We start from the raw sequence: 23830 nt of genomic DNA, 5'->3' as shown, positions 1-23830 counted from the left end.
AAGGAGATAAGTGGGATGGGAGTGGACCTCTGAGAGACTCATGATAAGGCATGGACATCAATGAGCAGATGATCCTGAGAGGTCATAGAGCCCCCATTAGAGGTCAGTGTTATAAAGTGGGTGTTGTACTCACCATGACAATAAGGAAAATGATGGCAGCCAGTAGGATGATGGAGACCAGAACCAGAAGAGCAATGCCCCACCCTGGCACCGTGGCTGCAGAGGAGCTTGATATCAGAGAGTCACTGGCTGTAAAGAGGAGCACATGGTCACATCACGTGTATTACGTGGGCAGACAGTGATTGGACCACTGCCGGAATCTAGGAACCTCACCTTTGGTATCACTTATTGTGAGATCATTGATTTGATTTCCGTTCTTGCTCAATGTGTCATCCAGGATGGTCTTGGCCTGCGTTGGAGTTAAAGGTTCTGTAAATGTGACCAGGGTGTTGGCAATCACTGATCCAGCACTGCAAGAAAAGGATATATCAAGGGCAGGTAATTCATCCATATGGAGGGCAATCAGAGCTCCATTGGTGAACACATGGATGATGACCAGGTTGGCACAACCAGCCTCTGTGATGTCCACCATGGTCTTCAATGGCCCATGAGATCACACTCCTTACCTGAAGCTGAGGACAATGACTCTATTATAGGTTTTCCTGGTGGGGCAGCCGGAGCAGTTATAGACCTCGTTGAACTATAAGAGAGACAATTAGTACATAGAAATCCAGTCCCAGACACCACATATCATTGCAGGCACAGAGCATGGACACCACCACCTAACAGTCATGGAGCCACAGGTCACTTACCATCTTAATGATGTTGTTCTCCAGAGACTTGAAGTATTGGGAGGTGGGGTTGGCCAGGTCATCGGTGTAGGGATAATTGGTAATTCGTATTTGTATGTAGATATTTGTTGGCACTGTAGATGCTGTAGTAGGTCCTGTTGTGTTGGGTTCTCCAACAGATGTTGATGTGACGTTTGGAATTGTATTTTGGGTTGTTGGTGTACTCTCTGTGGGATTTGTAGGACTTGTGGTATTGGTGGTTTCTGCAGGACTTGAACTTGTGGTATTGGTGGTCTCTGCAGGACTTGGACTTGTGGTATTGGTGGTCTCCGCAGGACTTGGACTTGTGGTATTGGTGGTCTCCGCAGGACTTGGACTTGTGGTATTGGTGGTTTCTGCAGGACTTGTAGGACTTGTGGTATTGGTGGTTTCTGCAGGACTTGGACTTGTGGTATTGGTGGTTTCTGCAGGACTTGGACTTGTGGTATTGGTGGTTTCTGCAGGACTTGTAGGACTTGTGGTATTGGTGGTTTCTGCAGGACTTGGACTTGTGGTATTAGTGGTTTCTGCAGGACTTGGACTTGTGGTATTGGTGGTTTCTGCAGGACTTGGACTTGTGGTATTGGTGGTTTCTACTGGACTTGGACTTGTGGTATTGGTGGTTTCTGAAGGACTTGGACTTGTGGTATTGGTGGTTTCTGCAGGACTTGGACTTGTGGTATTGGTGGTTTCTGCAGGATTTGGACTTGTGGTATTAGTGGTTTCTGCAGGACTTGGACTTGTGGTATTAGTGGTTTCTGCAGGACTTGTGCTATTGGTGGTTTCTGCAGGACTTGAACTTGTGGTATTGGATGTTTCTGCAGGACTTGGACTTGTGGTATTAGTGGTTTCTGCAGGACTTGTGCTATTGGTGGTTTCTGCAGGACTTGAAGGACTTGGACTTGTGGTATTGGTGGTTTCTGCAGGACTTGGACTTGTGGTATTGGTGGTTTCTGCAGGACTTGGACTTGTGCTATTGGTGGTTTCTGCAGGACTTGAAGGATTTGGACTTGTGGTATTGGTGGTTTCTGCAGGACTTGGACTTGTGGTATTGGTGGTCTCCGCAGGACTTGGACTTGTGGTATTGGTGGTTTCTGCAGGACTTGGACTTGTGGTATTGGTGGTTTCTGCAGGAATTGAAGGACTTGGACTTGTGGTATTGGTGGTTTCTGAAGGACTTGGACTCGTGGTATTAGTGGTTTCTGAAGGACTTGGACTCGTGGTATTAGTGGTTTCTGAAGGACTTGGACTTGTGGTATTGGTGGTTTCTGAAGGACTTGGACTTGTGGTATTGGTGGTTTCTGCAGGACTTGGACTTGTGGTATTGGTGGTTTCTGCAGGACTTGGACTTGTGGTATTGGTGGTTTCTACTGGACTTGGACTTGTGGTATTGGTGGTTTCTGCAGGAATTGAAGGACTTGGACTTGTGGTATTGGTGGTTTCTGCAGGATTTGGACTTGTGGTATTGGTGGTTTCTGCAGGATTTGGACTTGTGGTATTGGTGGTTTCTGCAGGACTTGGACTTGTGGTATTGGTGGCTTCTGCAGGACTTGTCACAAGGGTGGATTGTGAGTTTGTTTCTGTAGATTGACCATGACTTGTCTCTGAAATAAAAGACATAAATAAAAGAAATAAAATAAGTTTATTAATCCACTGACATCCATGTATAATCTGAGCTACTACTACACCCGACCATCTACAGGCACATACATCACTGTCTCTGTGCATCGAGTCTGTACTCTGCATATATAGGGGCACATTTACTAAGGATCCGAACACCACATTTTAGTCAGGTTTCCCGACTTTTTACCGTTTTGCCCTGAATTGCCCCGGGTTTTTTGCACACGCGATCGGATTGAGGTGCATTGGCGGCGGCTTTCATGCGACACAAATCGGGAGTGTCACGGTAGGCTGTGACGTATGCTTGAGATGTGTCACTATATGGGGTTTGTATTGTGTTACATGTGTATTTGTATATAATCATGTGTGTAATATGGACCTCTGGAGGTTTGTAGTCCTGGAATGTTCTACTCTCCTCCAGAAGTCTCAATGACTCCACAGCTCCAGTGGGGGTTGCTGTACTAGGGTAATAAATTCCCCCACCCACCACTAAGTGATAACCAGATAGCAGAGGATGTGGGGGTGGATTTGGTGGTGGGGCTATTGTTTGAAAAATAGTTTAGAAGCAGTTGTAGAGGAACCTCTGTCTGGAGAGCAAGCTGCGGCTCTACCTGAGGACATGGCTGATATGTAACTTGTTATTATACTGGAATAAAACCTGAAGAAATATCGCTCAGTGCTTGTCTTCTCTGATCACGAGGGCCTTTCGTGACAGGGGGGCGTGGACGTCGGACAACCCGACTAATTCGGACAAACCGCAGAATTTGAAAACAAAGTTATGTCCCAAGAACAGCACTCACATATACCGGGAAGAAGAAGGTGAACTCCGGGGACCTGAGCGGGGAAGCGACACATGCAGGATATCGGGTGCACGATCTTAGTGAATTTCAGTACACCCGAATCCTCATCGGACATTCCGGATTGGTGGCGTCAACGGGACAGGTAAGTAAATCTGCCCCAATGAGTAGGACACATGACATTGTAGAGAGTAAGCAGGTCTGGACAGAAAGGAGAAGTCTGCAGAGAAAAGAAGGGCCTGACCACTGAGAAAGGAGGAGTCTGTGAAGAAGAGACCTGACCATGGAGAAAGGAGGAGTCTGTGGAGAAGAGACCTGACCATGGAGAAAGGAGGAGTCTGTGGAGAAGAGACCTGACCATGGAGAAAGGAGGAGTCTGTGGAGAAGACACCTGACCATGGAGAAAGGAGGAGTCTGTGGAGAAGAGACCTGCCCATGGAGAAAGGAGGAGTCTGTGGAGAAGAGACCTGACCGTGGAGAAAGGAGGAGTCTGTGAAGAAGAGACCTGACCATGGAGAAAGGAGGAGTCTGTGGAGAAGAGACCTGACCATGGAGAGAGGAGGACTCTGTGGAGAAGAGACCTGACCATGGAGAAAGGAGGAGTCTGTGAAGAAGAGACCTGACCACTGAGAAAGGAGGAGTCTGTGGAGAAGAGACCTGACCATGGAGAGAGGAGGAGTCTGTGAAGAAGAGACCTGACCATGGAGAAAGGAGGAGTCTGTGAAGAAGACACCTGACCATGGAGAAAGGAGGAATCTATGGAGAAGACACCTGACCATGGAGAAAGGAGGAGTCTGTGGAGAAGACACCTGACCATGGAGAAAGGAGGAGTCTGTGGAGAAGAGACCTGACCATGGAGAAAGGAGGAGTCTGTGAAGAAGAGACCTGACCATGGAGTAAGGAGGAATCTATGGAGAAGAGACCTGACCATGGAGAGAGGAGGACTCTGTGGAGAAGAGACCTGACCATGGAGAAAGGAGGAGTCTGTGGAGAAGAGACCTGACCGTGGAGAAAGGAGGAGTCTGTGGAGAAGAGACCTGACCATGGAGAGAGGAGGAGTCTGTGGAGAAAAGACCTGACCGTGGAGAAAGGAGGAGTCTGTGGAGAAGAGACCTGACCATGGAGTAAGGAGGAGTCTGTGGAGAAGAGACCTGACCATGGAGAGAGGAGGAGTCTGTGGAGAAGAGACCTGACCATGGATAAAGGAGGAGTCTGTGGAGAAGAGACCTGACCATGGAGAAAGGAGGAGTCTGTGGAGAAGAGACCTGAGCATGGAGAGAGGAGGACTCTGTGGAGAAGAGACCTGACCACAGAGAAAGGAGGAGTCTGTGGAGAAGAGACCTGACCATGGAGAGAGGAGGAGTCTGTGGAGAAGAGACCTGACCATGGAGAAAGGAGGAGCCTGTGGAGAAGAGACCTGACCATGGAGAAAGGAGGAGTCTGTGGAGAAGAGACCTGACCATGGAGAAAGGAGGAGTCTGTGGAGAAGAGACCTGACCATGGAGAAAGGAGGAGTCTGTGGAGAAGAGACCTGACCATGGAGAAAGGAGGAGTCTGTGGAGAAGAGACCTGACCATGGAGAAAGGAGGAGTCTGTGGAGAAGAGACCTGAGCATGGAGAGAGGAGGACTCTGTGGAGAAGAGACCTGACCACAGAGAAAGGAGGAGTCTGTGGAGAAGAGACCTGACCATGGAGAGAGGAGGAGTCTGCGGAGAAGAGACCTGACCATGGAGAGAGGAGGACTCTGTGGAGAAGAGACCTGACCATGGAGAAAGGAGGAGTCTGTGGAGAAGAGACCTGACCATGGAGAAAGGAGGAGTCTGTGGAGAAGAGACCTGACCATGGAGAAAGGAGGAGTCTGTGGAGAAGAGACCTGACCACTGAGAAAGGAGGAGTCTGTGAAGAAGAGACCTGACCATGGAGAAAGGAGGAGTCTGTGGAGAAGAGACCTGACCATGGAGAAAGGAGGAGTCAGTGTAGAAGAGACCTGACCATGGAGAAAGGAGGAGTCTGTGGAGAAGAGACCTGACCATGGAGAAAGGAGGAGCCTGTGGAGAAGAGACCTGACCATGGAGTAAGGAGGAGTCTGTGGAGAAGAGACCTGACCATGGAGTAAGGAGGAGTCTGTGGAGAAGAGACCTGACCATGGAGAAAGGAGGAGTCTGTGGAGAAGAGACCTGACCATGGAGAAAGAAGGAGTCTATGGAGAAGAGACCTGACCATGGAGAAAGGAGGAGTCTGTGGAGAAGAGACCTGACCATGGAATAAGGAGGAATCTGTGGAGAAGAGACCTGACCATGGAGAAAGGAGGAGTCTGTGGAGAAGAGACCTGACCATGGAGAGAGGGGGAGTCTGTGGAGAAGAGACCTGAGCATGGAGAAAGGAGGAGTCTGTGGAGAAGAGACCTGAGCATGGAGAGAGGAGGAGTCTGTGGAGAAGAGACCTGACCATGGAGAAAGGAGGAGACTGTGGAGAAGAGACCTGACCATGAAGAAAGGAGGAGCCTGTGGAGAAGAGACCTGAGCATGGAGAGAGGAGGACTCTGTGGAGAAGAGACCTGACCATGGAGAAAGGAGGAGTATGTGGAGAAGAGACCTGACCATGGAGAGAGGAGGAGTCTGTGGAGAAGAGACCTGAGCATGGAGAGAGGAGGAGTCTGTGGAGAAGAGACCTGACCATGGAGAAAGGAGGAGTCTGTGGAGAAGAGACCTGACCATGGAGAAAGGAGGAGTCTGTGGAGAAGAGAACTGACCATGGAGAGAGGAGGAGTCTATGGAGAAGAGACCTGACCATGGAGAAAGGAGGAGTCTGTGGAGAAGAGACCTGACCATGGAGAAAGGAGGAGTATGTGGAGAAGAGACCTGACCATGGAGAGAGGAGGAGTCTATGGAGAAGAGACCTGACCATGGAGAAAGGAGGAGTCTGTGGAGAAGAGACCTGACCATGGAGAAAGGAGGACTCTGTGGAGAAGAGACCTGACCATGGAGAAAGGAGGAGTATGTGGAGAAGAGACCTGACCATGGAGAGAGGAGGAGTCTGTGGAGAAGAGACCTGACCATGGAGAAAGGAGGACTCTGTGGAGAAGAGACCTAACCATGGAGAAAGGAGGAGTCTGTGGAGAAGAGACCTGACCATGGAGAGAGGAGGAGTCTGTGGAGAAGAGACCTGAGCATGGAGAGAGGAGGACTCTGTGGAGATGAGACCTAAGCATGGAGAGAGGAGGACTCTGTGGAGAAGAGACCTGACCATGGAGAAAGGAGGAGTCTGTGGAGAAGAGACCTGACCATGGAGAAAGGAGGAGTCTGTGGAGAAGAGACCTGACCATGGAGAGAGGAGGAGTCTATGGAGAAGAGACCTGACCATGGAGAAAGGAGGAGTCTGTGGAGAAGAGACCTGAGCATGGAGAGAGGAGGAGTCTGTGGAGAAGAGACCTGACCATGGAGAAAGGAGGACTCTGGAGAAGAGACCTGACCATGGAGAAAGGAGGAGTCTGTGGAGATGAGACCTGAGCATGGAGAGAGGAGGACTCTGTGGAGAAGAAACCTGACCATGGAGAAAGGAGGACTCTGGAGAAGAGACCTGACCATGGAGAAAGGAGGAGTCTGTGGAGAAGAGACCTGACCATGGAGAAAGGAGGAGTCTGTGGAGATCAGACCTGACCATGGAGAGAGGAGGAGTCTGTGGAGAAGAGACCTGACCACAGAGAAAGGAGGAGTCTGTGGAGAAGAGACCTGACCATGGAGAAAGGAGGAGTCTGTGGAGAAGAGACCTGACCATGGAGAAAGGAGGAGTCTGTGGAGAAGAGACCTGACCATGGAGAAAGGAAGAATCTATGGAGAAGACACCTGACCATGGAGAAAGGAGGAATATATGGAGAAGAGACCTGACCATGGAGTAAGGAGGAGTCTGTGGAGAAGAGACCTGACCATGGAGAAAGGAGGAGTCTGTGGAGAAGAGACCTGACCATGGAGAATGGAGGAGTCTGTGGAGAAGAGACCTGACCATGGAGAAAGGAGGAGTCTGTGGAGAAGAGACCTGACCATGGAGAAAGGAGGAGTCTGTGGAGAAGAGACCTGACCATGGAGGAAGGAGGAGTCTGTGGAGAAGAGACCTGACCATGGAGAGAGGAGGAGTCTGTGGAGAACAGACCTGACCATGGAGAAAGGAGGAGTCTGTGGAGAAGAGACCTGTCCATGGAGAGAGGAGGAGTCTGTGGAGAAGAGACCTGAGCATGGAGAGAGGAGGAGTCTGTGGAGAAGAGACCTGACCATGGAGAAAGGAGGAGTCTGTGGAGAAGAGACCTGACCATGGAGAGAGGAGGAGTCTGTGGAGAAGAGACCTGAGCATGGAGAGAGGAGGAGTCTGTGGAGAAGAGACCTGACCATGGAGAAAGGAGGAGTCTGTGGAGAAGAGACCTGACCATGGAGAAAGGAGGAGTCTGTGGAGAAGAGACCTGACCATGGAGAAAGGAGGAGTCTGTGGAGAAGAGACCTGACCATGGAGAAAGGAGGAGTCTGTGGAGAAGAGACCTGACCATGGAGAAAGGAGGAATATATGGAGAAGAGACCTGACCGTGGAGAAAGGAGGAGTCTGTGAAGAAGAGACCTGACCATGGAATAAGGAGGAATCTGTGGAGAAGAGACCTGAGCATGGAGAGAGGAGGACTCTGTGGAGAAGACACCTGACCATGGAGAAAGGAGGAGTCTGTGGAGAAGACACCTGACCATGGAGAAAGGAGGAATCTATGGAGAAGAGACCTGACCATGGAGAGAGGAGGAGTCTGTGGAGAAGAGACCTGACCATGGAGAAAGGAGGAGTCTGTGGAGAAGAGACCTGACCATGGAATAAGGAGGAGTCTGTGGAGAAGACACCTGACCATGGAGAAAGGAGGAGTCTGTGGAGAAGACACCTGACCATGGAGAAAGGAGGAATCTATGGAGAAGAGACCTGACCATGGAGAGAGGAGGAGTCTGTGGAGAAGAGACCTGACCATGGAGAAAGGAGGAGTCTGTGGAGAAGAGACCTGACCATGGAGAAAGGAGGAGTCTGTGGAGAAGAGACCTGACCATGGAGAAAGGAGGAGTCTGTGGAGAAGAGACCTGAGCATGGAGAGAGGAGGACTCTGTGGAGAAGAGACCTGACCATGGAATAAGGAGGAGTCTGTGGAGAAGAGACCTGACCATGGAGTAAGATGGAGTCTGTGGAGAAGAGACCTGACCACAGAGAAAGGAGGAATCTATGGAGAAGAGACCTGACCATGGAGAGAGGAGGACTCTGTGGAGAAGAGACCTGACCACAGAGAAAGGAGGAGTCTGTGGAGAAGAGACCTGACCATGGAGAAAGGAGGAGTCTGTGGAGAAGACACCTGACCATGGAGAAAGGAGGAGTCTGTGGAGAAGAGACCTGACCATGGAGAAAGGAGGAGTCTGTGGAGAAGAGACCTGACCATGGAGAGAGGAGGACTATGTGGAGAAGAGACCTGACCATGGAGAAAGGAGGAGTCTGTGGAGAAGAGACCTGACCATGGAGAAAGGAGGACTCTGTGGAGAAGAGACCTGACCATGGATAAAGGAGGAGTCTGTGGAGAAGAGACCTGACCATGGAGTAAGGAGGAGTCTGTGGAGAAGAGACCTGACCATGGATAAAGGAGGAGTCTGTGGAGAAGAGACCTGACCATGGAGAAAGGAGGAGTCTGTGGAGAAGAGACCTGACCATGGAGAAAGGAGGACTCTGTGGAGAAGAGACCTGACCATGGAGAAAGGAGGAGTCTGTGGAGAAGAGACCTGACCATGGAGAAAGGAGGAGTCTGTGGAGAAGAGACCTGACCATGGAGAGAGGAGGAGTCTGTGGAGAAGAGACCTGACCATGGATAAAGGAGGAGTCTGTGGAGAAGAGACCTGACCATGGAGAGAGGAGGACTATGTGGAGAAGAGACCTGATCATGGAGAGAGGAGGAGTCTGTTGAGAAGAGACCTGACTATGGAGAGAGGAGGAGTCTGTGGAGAAGAGACCTGACCATGGAGAGAGGAGTATGTGGAGAAGAGACCTGACCATGGAGAGAGGAGGACTCTGTTGAGAAGAGACCTGACCATGGAGAGAGGAGGACTCTGTGGAGAAGAGACCTGACCATGGAGGAAGGAGGAGTCTGTGGAGAAGAGACCTGACCATGGAGAGAGGAGTATGTTGAGAAGAGACCTGACCATGGAGAGAGGAGGACTCTGTGGAGAAGAGACCTGACCATGGAGAAAGGAGGAGTCTGTGGAGAAGAGACCTGACCATGGAGGAAGGAGGAGTCTTTGGAGAAGAGACCTGACCATGGAGAAAGGAGGAGTCTGTGGAGAAGAGACCTGACCATGGAGAAAGGAGGAGTCTGTGGAGAAGAGACCTGACCATGGAGGAAGGAGGAGTCTTTGGAGAAGAGACCTGACCATGGAGAAAGGAGGAGTCTGTGGAGAAGAGACCTGACCATGGAGGAAGGAGGAGTCTTTGGAGAAGAGACCTGACCATGGAGAGAGGAGGAGTCTGTGGAGAACAGAAATGACCATTGATATAGAATGAGACTTGGATTGCGGTAAACAATTGTAAAAAACAAACCTGACTATGGAAAAGGTTGTAGAGACCTGACATTGTAACATGAAAAAGTCCCTGTGAGCTATTTCCACCACTTTATTATTCTGGCATATACATAGATCTACTACTATTGCAACGCCTGGGAACTGACCTAATGATAAATAACCCTCAATGAGACTGTGGCCATTAAACAAGACTATTTCGGTAGAACAGGACTGTGTATTACAGAACTGACTGTGTAGAAGTATCCAGTAGAAAAAATGATCCCGGCACTTCGAGGTAGATGTATTGGTTTTTAATTATCAAATTCTCAAAATGATACAAAGCATATCGCGGTAAACGCGTTTTTCGGCTCTAACCGAGCCTTCATCAGCTGGTTTGCTAATGTTAATCTCAGACCTTATAAAGAATATCAATATCCAATGAAACAATGACTCGTCATAGACCGCGTCACTCGTCATGTGACTTCCGGGTCAGGTGATTAGTCCAGCATATGCGTCATCATTCACATGATTCAGTCATGTGATCTATCTATCGTGATGTGTTAGTCCGGTATATCTTCGTGGGTATGCCGAACAAGTGCACAATTGAACTCTTCCCATACCGAATTTAAATCTCCCAAGAAGTTCTTGGGAGATTTAAATTCGGTATGGGAAGAGTTGAAGTTTACCATGACTTACAGTCAACATGACATAACCTTTCTTGACACTAGAATCTCCAAACAGGAAAATGGCACCTTACTTTCAGATATTTTTAGAAAGGATACAGATCGTAATAGCCTTTTACATTTTGATAGTGCCCACCCTCTTTCAGTTAAAAAATCGATTCCGAGATCTCAATTCCAACGAGTGGACCGCATAGTCTCGGACCCCACTCTTAAAACAATCAGGTTAGAAGAGATGGAGAAGAGATTTATACAAAGGGGATATCCACTGAAACTACTAGAAGAGTCAAAACAAACGTTATCCACCAGAATTAGATCCACTACCATTTCACGCCTTCCATTTGTAAGACAATATCATCCATTAATGTACAAGATTGATGGCATCATTAGAAGACACTGGCATCTACTTAAGGACGCATATCATAACATACCAGAATTTCAAGAACCCCCTTTAATTTGCAATAAAAAACTCCCTACGCTACAAAATAAATTAGTGAGAGCGGATTTGGGCAGTGATAAAAAGTCGATTAGACAAACCCTATTGGCACCAAAGAAGAATGGTACGTTTCCCTGCTTAAGCTGCCAACAATGCAGCAACGTAAATAAAAGTGACACATTTTTTCATCCTCATTCAGGACGAGCATACAAAATAAAAGGCTTCTTTACCTGCCACTCTAGAGATGTTATCTACATCATCAAATGTCCGTGCGGTCTCCTATACGTTGGCGAGACACGCCAGCGTGTGGGCGACCGCATTGGACAACACAAATCCACCATTAGACGAGAAAACCTATTGTTACCAGTACCCGCACATTTTAAAAAATGTAATCATACACTACCACAACTGAAATACCAGGTTATTGATAAAATCAATCCTCCGAGAAGAGGCGGAGACATCACCAAATTGCTTCTACAGAAAGAGGCATTTTGGATACACGAACTTAAAACTTTGGAACCATTTGGTCTCAATAGGGATTATGAAATTTGCAACTTGTAGTCTGACCCTTTATTATTCTCTTCCAGACACAGAACATTTGAACTTCCTTGATTTTAGGAAGAAGAAATGGTATGAATCCCATATAAATATATTGGGGCACATTTACTTACCCGGTCCATTCGCGTTCCAGCGGCGGCTTCTCCGCTCTGGATTCGGGTCCGGCCGGGATTTAATAAGGTAGTTCTTCCGCCGTCCACCAGGTGGCGCTGCTGCGCTGAAAGTAAACTCATCGCGCCGGAATGCACCGAGCTGGACCAGGTGAAGGTAAGCGGTCCTTATGCGACACATTTTCGGTTTTTAAATGCGGCGGTTTTTCCGAATACGTCGGGTTTTCGTTCGGCCACGCCCCCCGATTTCCGTCGCGCGCATGCCAGCGCCGATGCGCCACAATCCGATCGCGTGCGCCAAAATCCCGGGGCAATTTAAGTACAAGCGGCGCAAAACGGAAATATTCGGGTAACACGTCGGGAAAACGCGAATCGGGCCCTTAATAAATGACCCCCATTGTGTTCCTATAGAGCCTTATCTAAATACTAACCAATATGCCACTGCATTATTTATCAGAGTGACTAACTTCAATATTTGCTTTATGATCCATCGCGAAATGTGTACATGTATCTTTTCCTTTTTTATAGGTTCTAATTTCATTGTGAACATCATGACTAAATGTAATTAATGTTTTGAATTATGAGTCCTAGATGACAATAATCTTGTTGTTTACTCACCCACTTGAGTTCAATTGTGCACTTGTTCGGCATACCCACGAAGATATACCGGACTAACACATCACGATAGATAGATCACATGACTGAATCATGTGAATGATGACGCATATGCTGGACTAATCACCTGACCCGGAAGTCACATGACGAGTGACGCGGTCTATGACGAGTCATTGTTTCATTGGATATTGATATTCTTTATAAGGTCTGAGATTAACATTAGCAAACCAGCTGATGAAGGCTCGGTTAGAGCCGAAAAACGCGTTTACCGCGATATGCTTTGTATCATTTTGAGAATTTGATAATTAAAAACCAATACATCTACCTCGAAGTGCCGGGATCATTTTTTCTACTGGATACCTTTACCCTTATCCACGAGCACGAGGTAAGAATCTCCGGGTGCCGACCAAACCAGACAACAATTTGACTGTGTAGAAGGACAAGGCTGTGAGAAACAGATCTGTCCTGGATGAAGGATGAGAATGTGAAGGTCAAAACTGACCTGCCTGCTCTGGTGGACAAGGGATGCCTAACAGAAGCGTGGCCCAGGTCACCACATGCTATAATACCTGCACCACATGCCATAATACCTGCTGAGACAATGCAGGGCATCGATAATATCTATAGAAAGAGGTATAGTACCATAGCCGCAGCAGCCTGTGCCCTCCTGCCTGAGCACCCCAGCGCAGGAGGGGCCCCCGCTCCACTATCTACACCTCATTCTTAAGAGTATTAGAGGGAAAGCAATACCCAAGTATCTACTAATCTCTTCTCGTAGTTCTCACAAAATGAATAAATAGGAACTCCTGGCAGTGGAAAACCCCACAACTTTATGAAAACTCTAGATGTCCTGGCCATCACATACAGTTGTATTTTTGCTGTCCATAGCGTGTCTCCAGGCCCAAGGTGTAACTGCAGCCCCTATGGATACAAGCATCACCCCAATGGTTGCTACATAGCACCTTATATGGACCACTGGTGGTCCTCATGTACAGCCTCATGATATATGATCTGTTCTATGTTCCCCTATGTAGGTGCTTCCTCTGACTGAGCTATTCAAGATGTCAGGACTGCATTATACTATGTTCCTACAACCACAAAAATGTAGGACATATGATCCCCCATGAAATTATACATGTTACACTACATTTCATGGGGGACGTGAGGAAAAGACTGTGGGGAACTCATCAAGCCAAGGGGAGAAGGGAAGACTGTGGAGAACTCACCTGGCCAAGGAGAGAGGAGAAGACTGTAGATATCTCACCTGGCCAAGGAGAGAGGAGAAGACTGTAGGGAACTAACCTGGCCAAGAGAGAGGAGAAGACTGTAGAGAACTCACCTGGCCAAGAAGAGAGGAGAAGACTGTAGGGAACTCACCTGGCCAAGGAGAGAGGAGAAGACTGTAGAGAACTCACGTGGCCAAGAAGAGAGGAGAAGACTGCAGAGAACTCACCTGGCCAAGAAGAGAGGAGAAGACTGCAGAGAACTCACCTGGCCAAGAAGAGAGGAGAAGACTGTAGAGAACTCACCTGGCCAAGGAGAGAGGAGAAGACTATAGAGAACTCACGTGGCCAAGGAGAGAGGAGAAGACTATAGAGAACTCACGTGGCCAAGAAGAGAGGAGAAGACTATAGAGAACTCACGTGGCCAAGAAGAGAGGAGAAGACTGTAGGGAACTCACCTGGCCAAGAAGAGAGGAGAAGACTGTAGAGAACTCACCTGGCCAAGGAGAGAGGAGAAGACTATAGAGAACTCACCTGGCCAAGGAGAGAGGAGAAGACTATAGAGAACTCACCTGGCCAAGGAGAGAGGAGAAGACTGTAGGGAACTCACCTGGCCAAGAGAGAGGAGAAGACTGTAGAGAACTCACCTGGCCAAGGAGAGAGGAGAAGACTGCAGAGAACTCACCTGGCCAAGGAGAGAGGAGAAGACTGCAGAGAACTCACCTGGCCAAGGAGAGAGGAGAAGACTGTAGAGAACTCACCTGGCCAAGAAGAGAGGAGAAGACTGTAGAGAACTCACCTGGCCAAGGAGAGAGGAGAAGACTGCAGAGAACTGGAGAAGACTGTAGAGAACTCACGTGGCCAAGAAGAGAGGAGAAGACTGTAGAGAACTCACCTGGCCAAGAAGAGAGGAGAAGGCTGTAGAGAACTCACCTGGCCAAGAAGAGAGGAGAAGACTGCAGAGAACTCGCCTGGCCAAGGAGAGAGGAGAAGACTGCAGAGAACTCACCTGGCCAAGAGAGAGGAGAAGACTGTAGAGAACTCACCTGGCCAAGGAGAGAGGAGAAGACTGTAGGGAACTCACCTGGCCAAGGAGAGAGGAGAAGACTATAGAGAACTCACCTGGCCAAGGAGAGAGGAGAAGACTATAGAGAACTCTCCTGGCCAAGAAGAGAGGAGAAGACTGTAGGGAACTCACCTGGCCAAGAAGAGAGGAGAAGACTGTAGAGAACTCACCTGGCCAAGGAGAGAGGAGAAGACTATAGAGAACTCACCTGGCCAAGGAGAGAGGAGAAGACTATAGAGAACTCACCTGGCCAAGGAGAGAGGAGAAGACTGTAGGGAACTCACCTGGCCAAGAGAGAGGAGAAGACTGTAGAGAACTCACCTGGCCAAGGAGAGAGGAGAAGACTGCAGAGAACTCACCTGGCCAAGGAGAGAGGAGAAGACTGCAGAGAACTCACCTGGCCAAGAAGAGAGGAGAAGACTGTAGAGAACTCACCTGGCCAAGGAGAGAGGAGAAGACTGCAGAGAACTGGAGAAGACTGTAGAGAACTCACGTGGCCAAGAAGAGAGGAGAAGACTGTAGAGAACTCACCTGGCCAAGAAGAGAGGAGAAGACTGTAGAGAACTCACCTGGCCAAGAAGAGAGGAGAAGACTGTAGAGAACTCGCCTGGCCAAGGAGAGAGGAGAAGACTGCAGAGAACTCACCTTGCCAAGAGAGAGGAGAAGACTGTAGAGAACTCACCTGGCCAAGGAGAGAGGAGAAGACTGTAGGGAACTCACCTGGCCAAGGAGAGAGGAGAAGACTATAGAGAACTCACCTGGCCAAGAAGAGAGGAGAAGACTGTAGAGAACTCGCCTGGCCAAGGAGAGAGGAGAAGACTATAGAGAACTCACATGGCCAAGAAGAGAGGAGAAGACTATAGAGAACTTACCTGGCCAAGGAGAGAGGAGAAGACTGTAGAGAACTCACCTGGCCAAGGAGAGAGGAGAAGACTATAGAGAACTCACCTGGCCAAGAAGTGAGGAGAAGACTGCAGAGAACTCACCTGGCCATGTATAGGGGACGAGATTTTATAGATCTTACATTAAAAGAGGACAAAACTCTGCAGAACAGATCTGACCATAGAGAGAGGATGAAACTGAGAAAAATGGAAAACTTTATGGGGAACATGCCTGGTCACGGAGAGGATGATCCTCAATGCCCTTATCTTACCTCAAATATTCAGCGTACACAAAGAATGCCCCCACCCCAGCACAAGATAACACAATTTAAAGAGTTACCGGATGGAAAACCACCAGGAACCGCCCTGAGGGGTAAATACTTACACTGAAAATAAAAGTCAACAAGAGGGAAGAGAAAGTCACGAAGAGGAGGAAATTAAGGCAGGAAAATGCAATAAATGCCCGTGCGTCATCAGGTGCTCAACGGCTACAAACCCTCCACAAGAATTTGGGACACTGGAAGGCAGGATCAATTGTCACCCAGCTTTCCCAATACAGATACAACTGACAAGCGGCTGGGGGGGGGGGATGTTTCTAATGCTGATTCTTATACACCTGAGATTATACCAAGATATTGGAGACCATTGATTCAGACAATGATGTGTATGAGAGACTCTGAAGAGTCTCCTAATAACTGAGGCTGAAGGAAGGTGTGGAGGAGGAGGAGGACAGAGGAGTCTGGAAGAGGACAGAGGAGGAGGAGAAGGACAGAGGAGTCTGGAGGAGGAGGGGGACAGAGGAGTCTGGAGGAGGAGGAGGAGGGCAGAGGAGTCTGGAAGAGGACAGAGGAGGAGGAGAAGGACAGAGGAGTCTGGAGGAGGAGGACAGAGGAGTCTGGAGGAGGAGGGGGACAGAGGAGTCTGGAGGAGGAGGAGGACAGAGGAGTCAGGAGGAGGAGGACAGAGGAGTCTGGAGGAGGAGGGGGACAGAGGAGTCTGGAGGAGGAGGGGGACAGAGGAGTCTGGAGGAGGAGGGGGACAGAGGAGTCTGGAGGAGGAGGTGACAGAGGAGTCTGGAGGAGGAGGACAGAGGAGTCTGAAGGAGGAGGGGGACAGAGGAGTCTGGAGGAGGACAGAGGAGGAGGACAGAGGAGTCTGGAGGAGGAGGGGGACAGAGGAGTCTGGAGGAGGAGGGGACAGAGGAGTCTGGAGGAGGACAGAGGAGGAGGAGGAGTCTGAAGGAGGAGGGGGACAGAGAAGTCTAAAGGAGGAGGGGGACAGAGGAGTCTGGAGGAGGAGGAGGACAGAGGAGTCTGGAGGAGGAGGAGGACAGAGGAGTCTGGAGGAGGAGGAGTACAGAGGAGTCTGGAGGAGGACAGAGGAGTCTGGAGGAGGAGGAGGACAGAGGAGTCTGGAGGAGGAGGAGGACAGAGGAGTCTGGAGGAGGAGGAGGACAGAGGGGTCTGGAGGAGGAGGAGTCTGGAGGAGTCTGGAGGAGGACAGAGGAGTCTGGAGGAGGAGGACAGAGGGGTCTGGAGGAGGAGAAGGACAGAGAAGTCTGGAGGAGGAGGACAGAGGCGTCTGGAGGAGGAGGAGGACAGAGGAGTCTGGAGGAGGAGGAGGACAGAGGAGTCTGGAGGAGGACAGAGGAGTCTGGAGGAGGAGGAGGACAGAGGAGTCTGGAGGAGGAGGAGGACAGAGGAGTCTGGAGGAGGAGGAGGACAGAGGAGTCTGGAGGAGGAGGAGGACAGAGGAGTCTGGAGGAGGAGGAGGAGGACAGAGGAGTCTGGAGGAGGAGGAGGACAGAGGAGTCTGGAGGAGGAGGAGGACAGAGGAGTCTGGAGTAGGAGGAGGACAGAGGAGTCTGGAGTAGGAGGAGGACAGAGGAGTCTGGAGGAGGAGGAGGACAGAGGAGTCTGGAGGAGGAGGACAGAGGAGTCTGGAGGAGGAGGAGGACAGAGGAGTCTGGAGGAGGAGGAGGACAGAGGAGTCTGGAGGAGGAGGACAGAGGAGTCTGGAGGAGGAGGAGGACAGAGGAGTCTGGAGGAGGAGGAGGACAGAGGAGTCTGGAGGAGGAGGAGGACAGAGGAGTCTGGAGGAGGAGGAGGACAGAGGAGTCTGGAGGAGGAGGAGGACAGAGGAGTCTGGAAGAGGAGGAGGACAGAGGAGTCTGGAGGAGGAGGAGGACAGAGGAGTCTGGAGGAGGAGGACAGAGGAGTCTGGAGGAGGAGAAGGACAGAGAAGTCTGGAGGAGGAGGAGGACAGAGGAGTCTGGAGGAGGAGGACAGAGGAGTCTGGAGGAGGAGGAGGACAGAGGAGTCTGGAGGAGGAGGAGGACAGAGGAGTCTGGAGGAGGACAGAGGAGTCTGGAGGAGGAGGACAGAGGAGTCTGGAGGAGGAGGAGGACAGAGGAGTCTGGAGGAGGAGGACAGAGGAGTCTGGAGGAGGAGGACAGAGGAGTCTGGAGGAGGAGGACAGAGGAGTCTGGAGGAGGGGGAGGACAGAGGAGTCTGGAGGAGGAGGAGGACAGAGGAGTCTGGAGGAGGAGGAGGACAGAGGAGTCTGGAGGAGGACAGAGGAGTCTGGAGGAGGAGGACAGAGGAGTCTGGAGGAGGAGGAGGACAGAGGAGTCTGGAGGAGGAGGACAGAGGAGTCTGGAGGAGGAGGACAGAGGAGTCTGGAGGAGGAGGACAGAGGAGTCTGGAGGAGGAGGACAGAGGAGTCTGGAGGAGGACAGAGGAGTCTGGAGGAGGGGGAGGACAGAGGAGTCTGGAGGAGGAGGAGGACAGAGGAGTCTGGAGGAGGAGGAGGACAGAGGAGTCTGGAGGAGGAGGAGGACAGAGGAGTCTGGAGGAGGGGGAGGACAGAGGAGTCTTATCTTATCGTCCTCTTACACTGTGGTATATATAACATGGTGCAGTGGTCAGGCCCACGCCCTGCGCTCCCTTCTCTCCCTCTGTACTTCCCCTTTAGAAGAGGCAATTACCAGACAGATCAGAGGATTTGGGGTTCCTACATACATTACACGGTGTATAAAGAGGACTGGGCTGTGTGTGGACCCCATGGCGGTGCCCTGCACTCCCCCATCACTGGTCTCTATCCCCCACACCCGAGAGTTACATCCCCCAATATCTATAAGGGATGACCTCGCCCTGTCACACCAGACTGATGGGGGCATCGCATTCACTCCAATTACTCATCATCAGGAGGAGAGCCCCCGTGTCTTGGCTACAGGCGGACCCCATTACAGCCCTGCAGTTATTACTCCCACTCCCCATAATTCTCCATAGACCCCTCTCCATGGTAATGTCAGGGCTACAGGCGGACCCCATTGCGGTGCCCTATAGCTATCACTCCTCTCCATGGTAATGTCAGGGCTACAGGCGGACCCCATTGCATTGCCCTATAGTTATCACTCCTCTCCATGGTAATGTCTGGGCTACAGGCGGACCCCATTGCAGTGCCCTATAGTTATCACTCCTCTCCATGGTAATGTCCGGGCTACAGGCGGACCCCATTGCGGTGCCCTATAGTTATCACTCCTCTCCATGGTAATGTCCGGGCTACAGGCGGACCCCATTGCGGTGCCCTATAGTTATCACGCCTCTCCATGGTAATGTCCGGGCTACAGGCGGACCCCATTGCGGTGCCCTATAGTTATCACTCCTCTCCATGGTAATGTCTGGGCTACAGGCGGACCCCATTGCGGTGCCCTATAGTTATCACTCCTCTCCATGGTAATGTCAGGGCTACAGGCGGACCCCATTGCGGTGCCCTATAGTTATCACTCCTCTCCATGGTAATGTCAGGGCTACAGGCGGACCCCATTGTGGTGCCCTATAGTTATCACTCCTCTCCATGGTAATGTCCGGGCTACAGGCGGACCCCATTGTGGTGCCCTATAGTTATCACTCCTCTCCATGGTAATGTCCGGGCTACAGGCGGACCCCATTGCGGTGCCCTATAGTTATCACTCCTCTCCATGGTAATGTCCGGGCTACAGGCGGACCCCATTGCGGTGCCCTATAGTTATCACTCCTCTCCATGGTAATGTCCGGGCTACAGGCGGACCCCATTGCGGTGCCCTATAGTTATCACTCCTCTCCATGGTAATGTCCGGGCTACAGGCGGACCCCATTGCGGTGCCCTATAGTTATCACTCCTCTCCATGGTAATGTCAGGGCTACAGGCGGACCCCATTGCGGTGCCCTATAGTTATCACTCCTCTCCATGGTAATGTCAGGGCTACAGGCAGACCCCATTGCGGTGCCCTATAGTTATCACTCCTCTCCATGGTAATGTCCGGGCTACAGGCGGACCCCATTGCGGTGCCCTATAGTTATCACTCCTCTCCATGGTAATGTCAGGGCTACAGGCAGACCCCATTGCGGTGCCCTATAGTTATTGCTCCTCTCCATGGTAATGTCAGGGCTACAGACGGACCCCATTGCGGTGCCCTATAGTTATCACTCCTCTCCATGGTAATGTCCGGGCTACAGGCGGACCCCATTGCAGTGCCCTATAGTTATCACTCCTCTCCATGGTAATGTCCAGGCTACAGGCGGACCCCATTGCGGTGCCCTATAGTTATCACTCCTCTCCATGGTAATATCCGGGCTACAGGCGGACCCCATTGCGGTGCCCTATAGTTATCACTCCTCTCCATGGTAATGTCCGGGCTACAGGCGGACCCCATTGCGGTGATTATAGTTATCACTCCTCTCCATGGTAATGTCAGGGCTACAGGCGGACCCCATTGCGGTGCCCTATAGTTATCACTCCTCTCCATGGTAATGTCCGGGCTACAGGCGGACCCCATTGCGGTGCCTTATAGTTATCACTCCTCTCCATGGTAATGTCCGGGCTACAGGCGGACCCCATTGCGGTGCCCTATAGTTATCACTCCTCTCCATGGTAATGTCCGGGCTACAGGCGGACCCCATTGCGGTGATTATAGTTATCACTCCTCTCCATGGTAATGTCAGGGCTACAGGCGGACCCCATTGCGGTGCCCTATAGTTATCACTCCTCTCCATGGTAATGTCCGGGCTACAGGCGGACCCCATTGCGGTGCCCTATAGTTATCACTCCTCTCCATGGTAATGTCAGGGCTACAGGCGGACCCCATTGCGGTGCCCTATAGTTATCACTCCTCTCCATGGTAATGTCCGGGCTACAGGCGGACCCCATTGCGGTGCCCTATAGTTATTGCTCCTCTCCATGGTAATGTCAGGGCTACAGGTGGACCCCATTGCGGTGCCCTATAGTTATCACTCCTCTCCATGGTAATGTCAGGGCTACAGGCGGACCCCATTGCGGTGCCCTATAGTTATCACTCCTCTCCATGGTAATGTCCGGGCTACAGGCGGACCCCATTGCGGTGCCCTATAGTTATCACTCCTCTCCATGGTAATGTCAGGGCTACAGGCGGACCCCATTGCGGTGCCCTATAGTTATCACTCCTCTCCATGGTAATGTCAGGGCTACAGGCGGACCCCATTGCGGTGCCCTATAGTTATCACTCCTCTCCTTGGTAATGTCCGGGCTACAGGCGGACCCCATTGCGGTGCCCTATAGTTATCACTCCTCTCCATGGTAATGTCCGGGCTACAGGCGGACCCCATTGCGGTGCCCTATAGTTATCACTCCTCTCCATGGTAATGTCCGGGCTACAGGCGGACCCCATTGCGGTGCCCTATAGTTATCACTCCTCTCCATGGTAATGTCAGGGCTACAGGCGGACCCCATTGCGGTGCCCTATAGTTATCACTCCTCTCCATGGTAATGTCAGGGCTACAGGCGGACCCCATTGCGGTGCCCTATAGTTATCACTCCTCTCCTTGGTAATGTCCGGGCTACAGGCGGACCCCATTGCGGTGCCCTATAGTTATCACTCCTCTCCATGGTAATGTCCGGGCTACAGGCGGACCCCATTGCGGTGCCCTATAGTTATCACTCCTCTCCATGGTAATGTCAGGGCTACAGACGGACCCCATTGCGGTGCCCTATAGTTATCACTCCTCTCCATGGTAATGTCCGGGCTACAGGCGGACCCCATTGTGGTGCCCTATAGTTATCACTCCTCTCCATGGTAATGTCCGGGCTACAGGCGGACCCCATTGCGGTGCCCTATAGTTATCACTCCTCTCCATGGTAATGTCAGGGCTACAGGCGGACCCCATTGCGGTGCCCTATAGTTATCACTCCTCTCCATGGTAATGTCCGGGCTACAGGCGGACCCCATTGCGGTGCCCTATAGTTATCACTCCTCTCCATGGTAATGTCCGGGCTACAGGCGGACCCCATTGCGGTGCCCTATAGTTATCACTCCTCTCCATGGTAATGTCCGGGCTACAGGCGGACCCCATTGCGGTGCCCTATAGTTATCACTCCTCTCCATGGTAATGTCAGGGCTACAGGCGGACCCCATTGCGGTGCCCTATAGTTATCACTCCTCTCCATGGTAATGTCCGGGCTACAGGCAGACCCCATTGCGGTGCCCTATAGTTATTGCTCCTCTCTTCCCTATCTCCATCCACTTGTGAGGTTCCCCCATATTCCCGATCCTCCTCCACCAGATCGATGATGTTGTCCTGGATCCATTATCAGGAGGTGATCGACTCGTTACGGCTCTAGCAACCGCTGCAAGTCTTGTCATATGTCCCAGGGGCTCAAGTACGCACTCAGTTCTGCTACATCTTATCACATTGTACCGCCAGCTACACACTCAGCTCTGCTATGTCATCATGTACAGCTACAACCCGTCTTCCATCAGTAACACAGTCGGCTCTGCTATATCATTGTGTCGAAATAGAACAAACAATGATAGAATCACGTCTTACCCCGGCGTCACACTCAGCTCTGCTTTATCATCGGGTAGAGATATAACCGACAATGACGGATCACAGCTACGCATTCAGCACTGCTACATCATCGTGTGCAGTTATAACCAGCAAAGACGAGTCATCACGTCCTATGCCTGCTACATACTTAGCTCTGCTACATCATCACGTCCTATGCCTGCTACAAACTTAGCTCTGCTACATCATCACGTCTTATGCCCGGTACACAGTCAGCTCTGCTACATCATCACGTCTTATGCCTGCTACACACTCTGCACTGCTACATCATCACGTCTTATGCCCGGTACACAGTCAGCTCTGCTACATCATCACGTCCTATGCCTGCTACATACCTAGCTCTGCTACATCATCACGTCCTATGCCCGGTACACAGTCAGCTCTGCTACATCATCACGTCTTATGCCCGGTACACACTCTGCACTGCTACATCATCACGTCTTATGCCTGCTACACACTCAGCTCTGCTATACTACCGGGTCCAGATAGAACCCATGATGGATCATCCCTCTGCGTCTCAATGTAGCAGAGCTGAGTTTGTCATCCAGTTCTGCTACGTCTGTTATCCCCTCTGCTACTTCCATATGTCCCAGGTCCTCGCCCGCAGCCGCCTGGCATTGATGTGGAGAAGATGTACAATGACTTACGGAGGAGAAGGCAGCCAGCGAGGATGATGAGGAGAGTAGTGGCCATCCTGGAGGTCATCTGGAGCCGAGTGTCTGCTGCCTGGTGTCATGTAGTGCTGGAGCCACCTGTAGGCAGGTGCATGCCCCGCCCCTCCCGACCCATAGGCCGACGCCCCCGTCACTCACTGAGGTCACAAAGCAAATTTGTCCAGGTCTATTCTTAGCTCAGCACCTGATTGACCCCTTCACGACCAGGACGAGAGCGATGGCACCCGACCAGCACCCAAACCAGCGGAGGAGGGGACTGTTTACCCTAATCCTCTAGTCACACCACAAGCTGCGCAGCCATCTCATACTGCGCACCGTATCACACAGGATGGGATTAGATACACAGCTCAACAAACAGTAACACACATCATAGGATTAGATACACAGCTCAGCAGTCAGTATCACACATGATGGGATTAGATACACAGCCCAGAAGACCGAATCACTCAGGAGAGGATTAGATACACAGCCCAGAAGACCGAATCACTCAGGAGAGGATTAGATACACAGCTCAGCAATCACACAGGAGAGGATTAGATACACAGCTCAGCAGTATCACACAGGATAGGATTAGATACACAGCTCAGAATACAGTATCACACAAGAGAGGATTAGATACACAGCTTAGCAGTATCACACAGGATGGGATTAGATACGCAGCTCAACAAACAGTAACACACATCATAGGATTAGATACGCAGCTCAGCAGTCAGTATCACACAGGTGGGGATTAGATACACAGCCCAGAAGACCGAATCACTCAGGAGAGGATTAGATACACAGCTCAGCAGTATCACACAGGAGAGGATTAGATACACAGCTCAGCAGACAGTATCACACAGGAGAGGATTAGATACACAGCCCAGAAGACCGAATCACACAGGAGAGGATTAGATACACAGCTCAGAAGTATCACACAGGAGAGG

At 50.8% G+C, this 23830-nt stretch overlaps 1 protein-coding gene across 1 annotated transcript in view; it reads right to left on the bottom strand.

Annotated features, from left to right (window-relative positions):
- The window catches only part of LOC140108743 (uncharacterized), a 33289-nt gene extending 10282 nt beyond the window's left edge, over nt 1-23007 (bottom strand). Inside the window, exons 1-5 of the mRNA XM_072131934.1 lie at nt 22878-23007; nt 813-2434; nt 627-700; nt 334-470; nt 134-249 (exon numbers count right to left, since the gene is read on the bottom strand). Coding sequence (XP_071988035.1) covers nt 134-249; nt 334-470; nt 627-700; nt 813-2434; nt 22878-22935 — 2007 coding nt within the window. The 5' untranslated portion in view covers nt 22936-23007. The remainder of the gene's footprint in view (nt 1-133; nt 250-333; nt 471-626; nt 701-812; nt 2435-22877) is intronic.
- Nucleotides 23008-23830: the final 823 nt, after the last annotated feature.

This window comes from Engystomops pustulosus, unplaced genomic scaffold, assembly GCF_040894005.1.
Source record: "Engystomops pustulosus unplaced genomic scaffold, aEngPut4.maternal MAT_SCAFFOLD_177, whole genome shotgun sequence".
Taxonomy (NCBI): domain Eukaryota; kingdom Metazoa; phylum Chordata; class Amphibia; order Anura; family Leptodactylidae; genus Engystomops; species Engystomops pustulosus.
The sequence above is the reverse complement of the archived record's forward strand: the minus strand, read 5'-3'. Positions and strand labels throughout refer to the sequence as shown.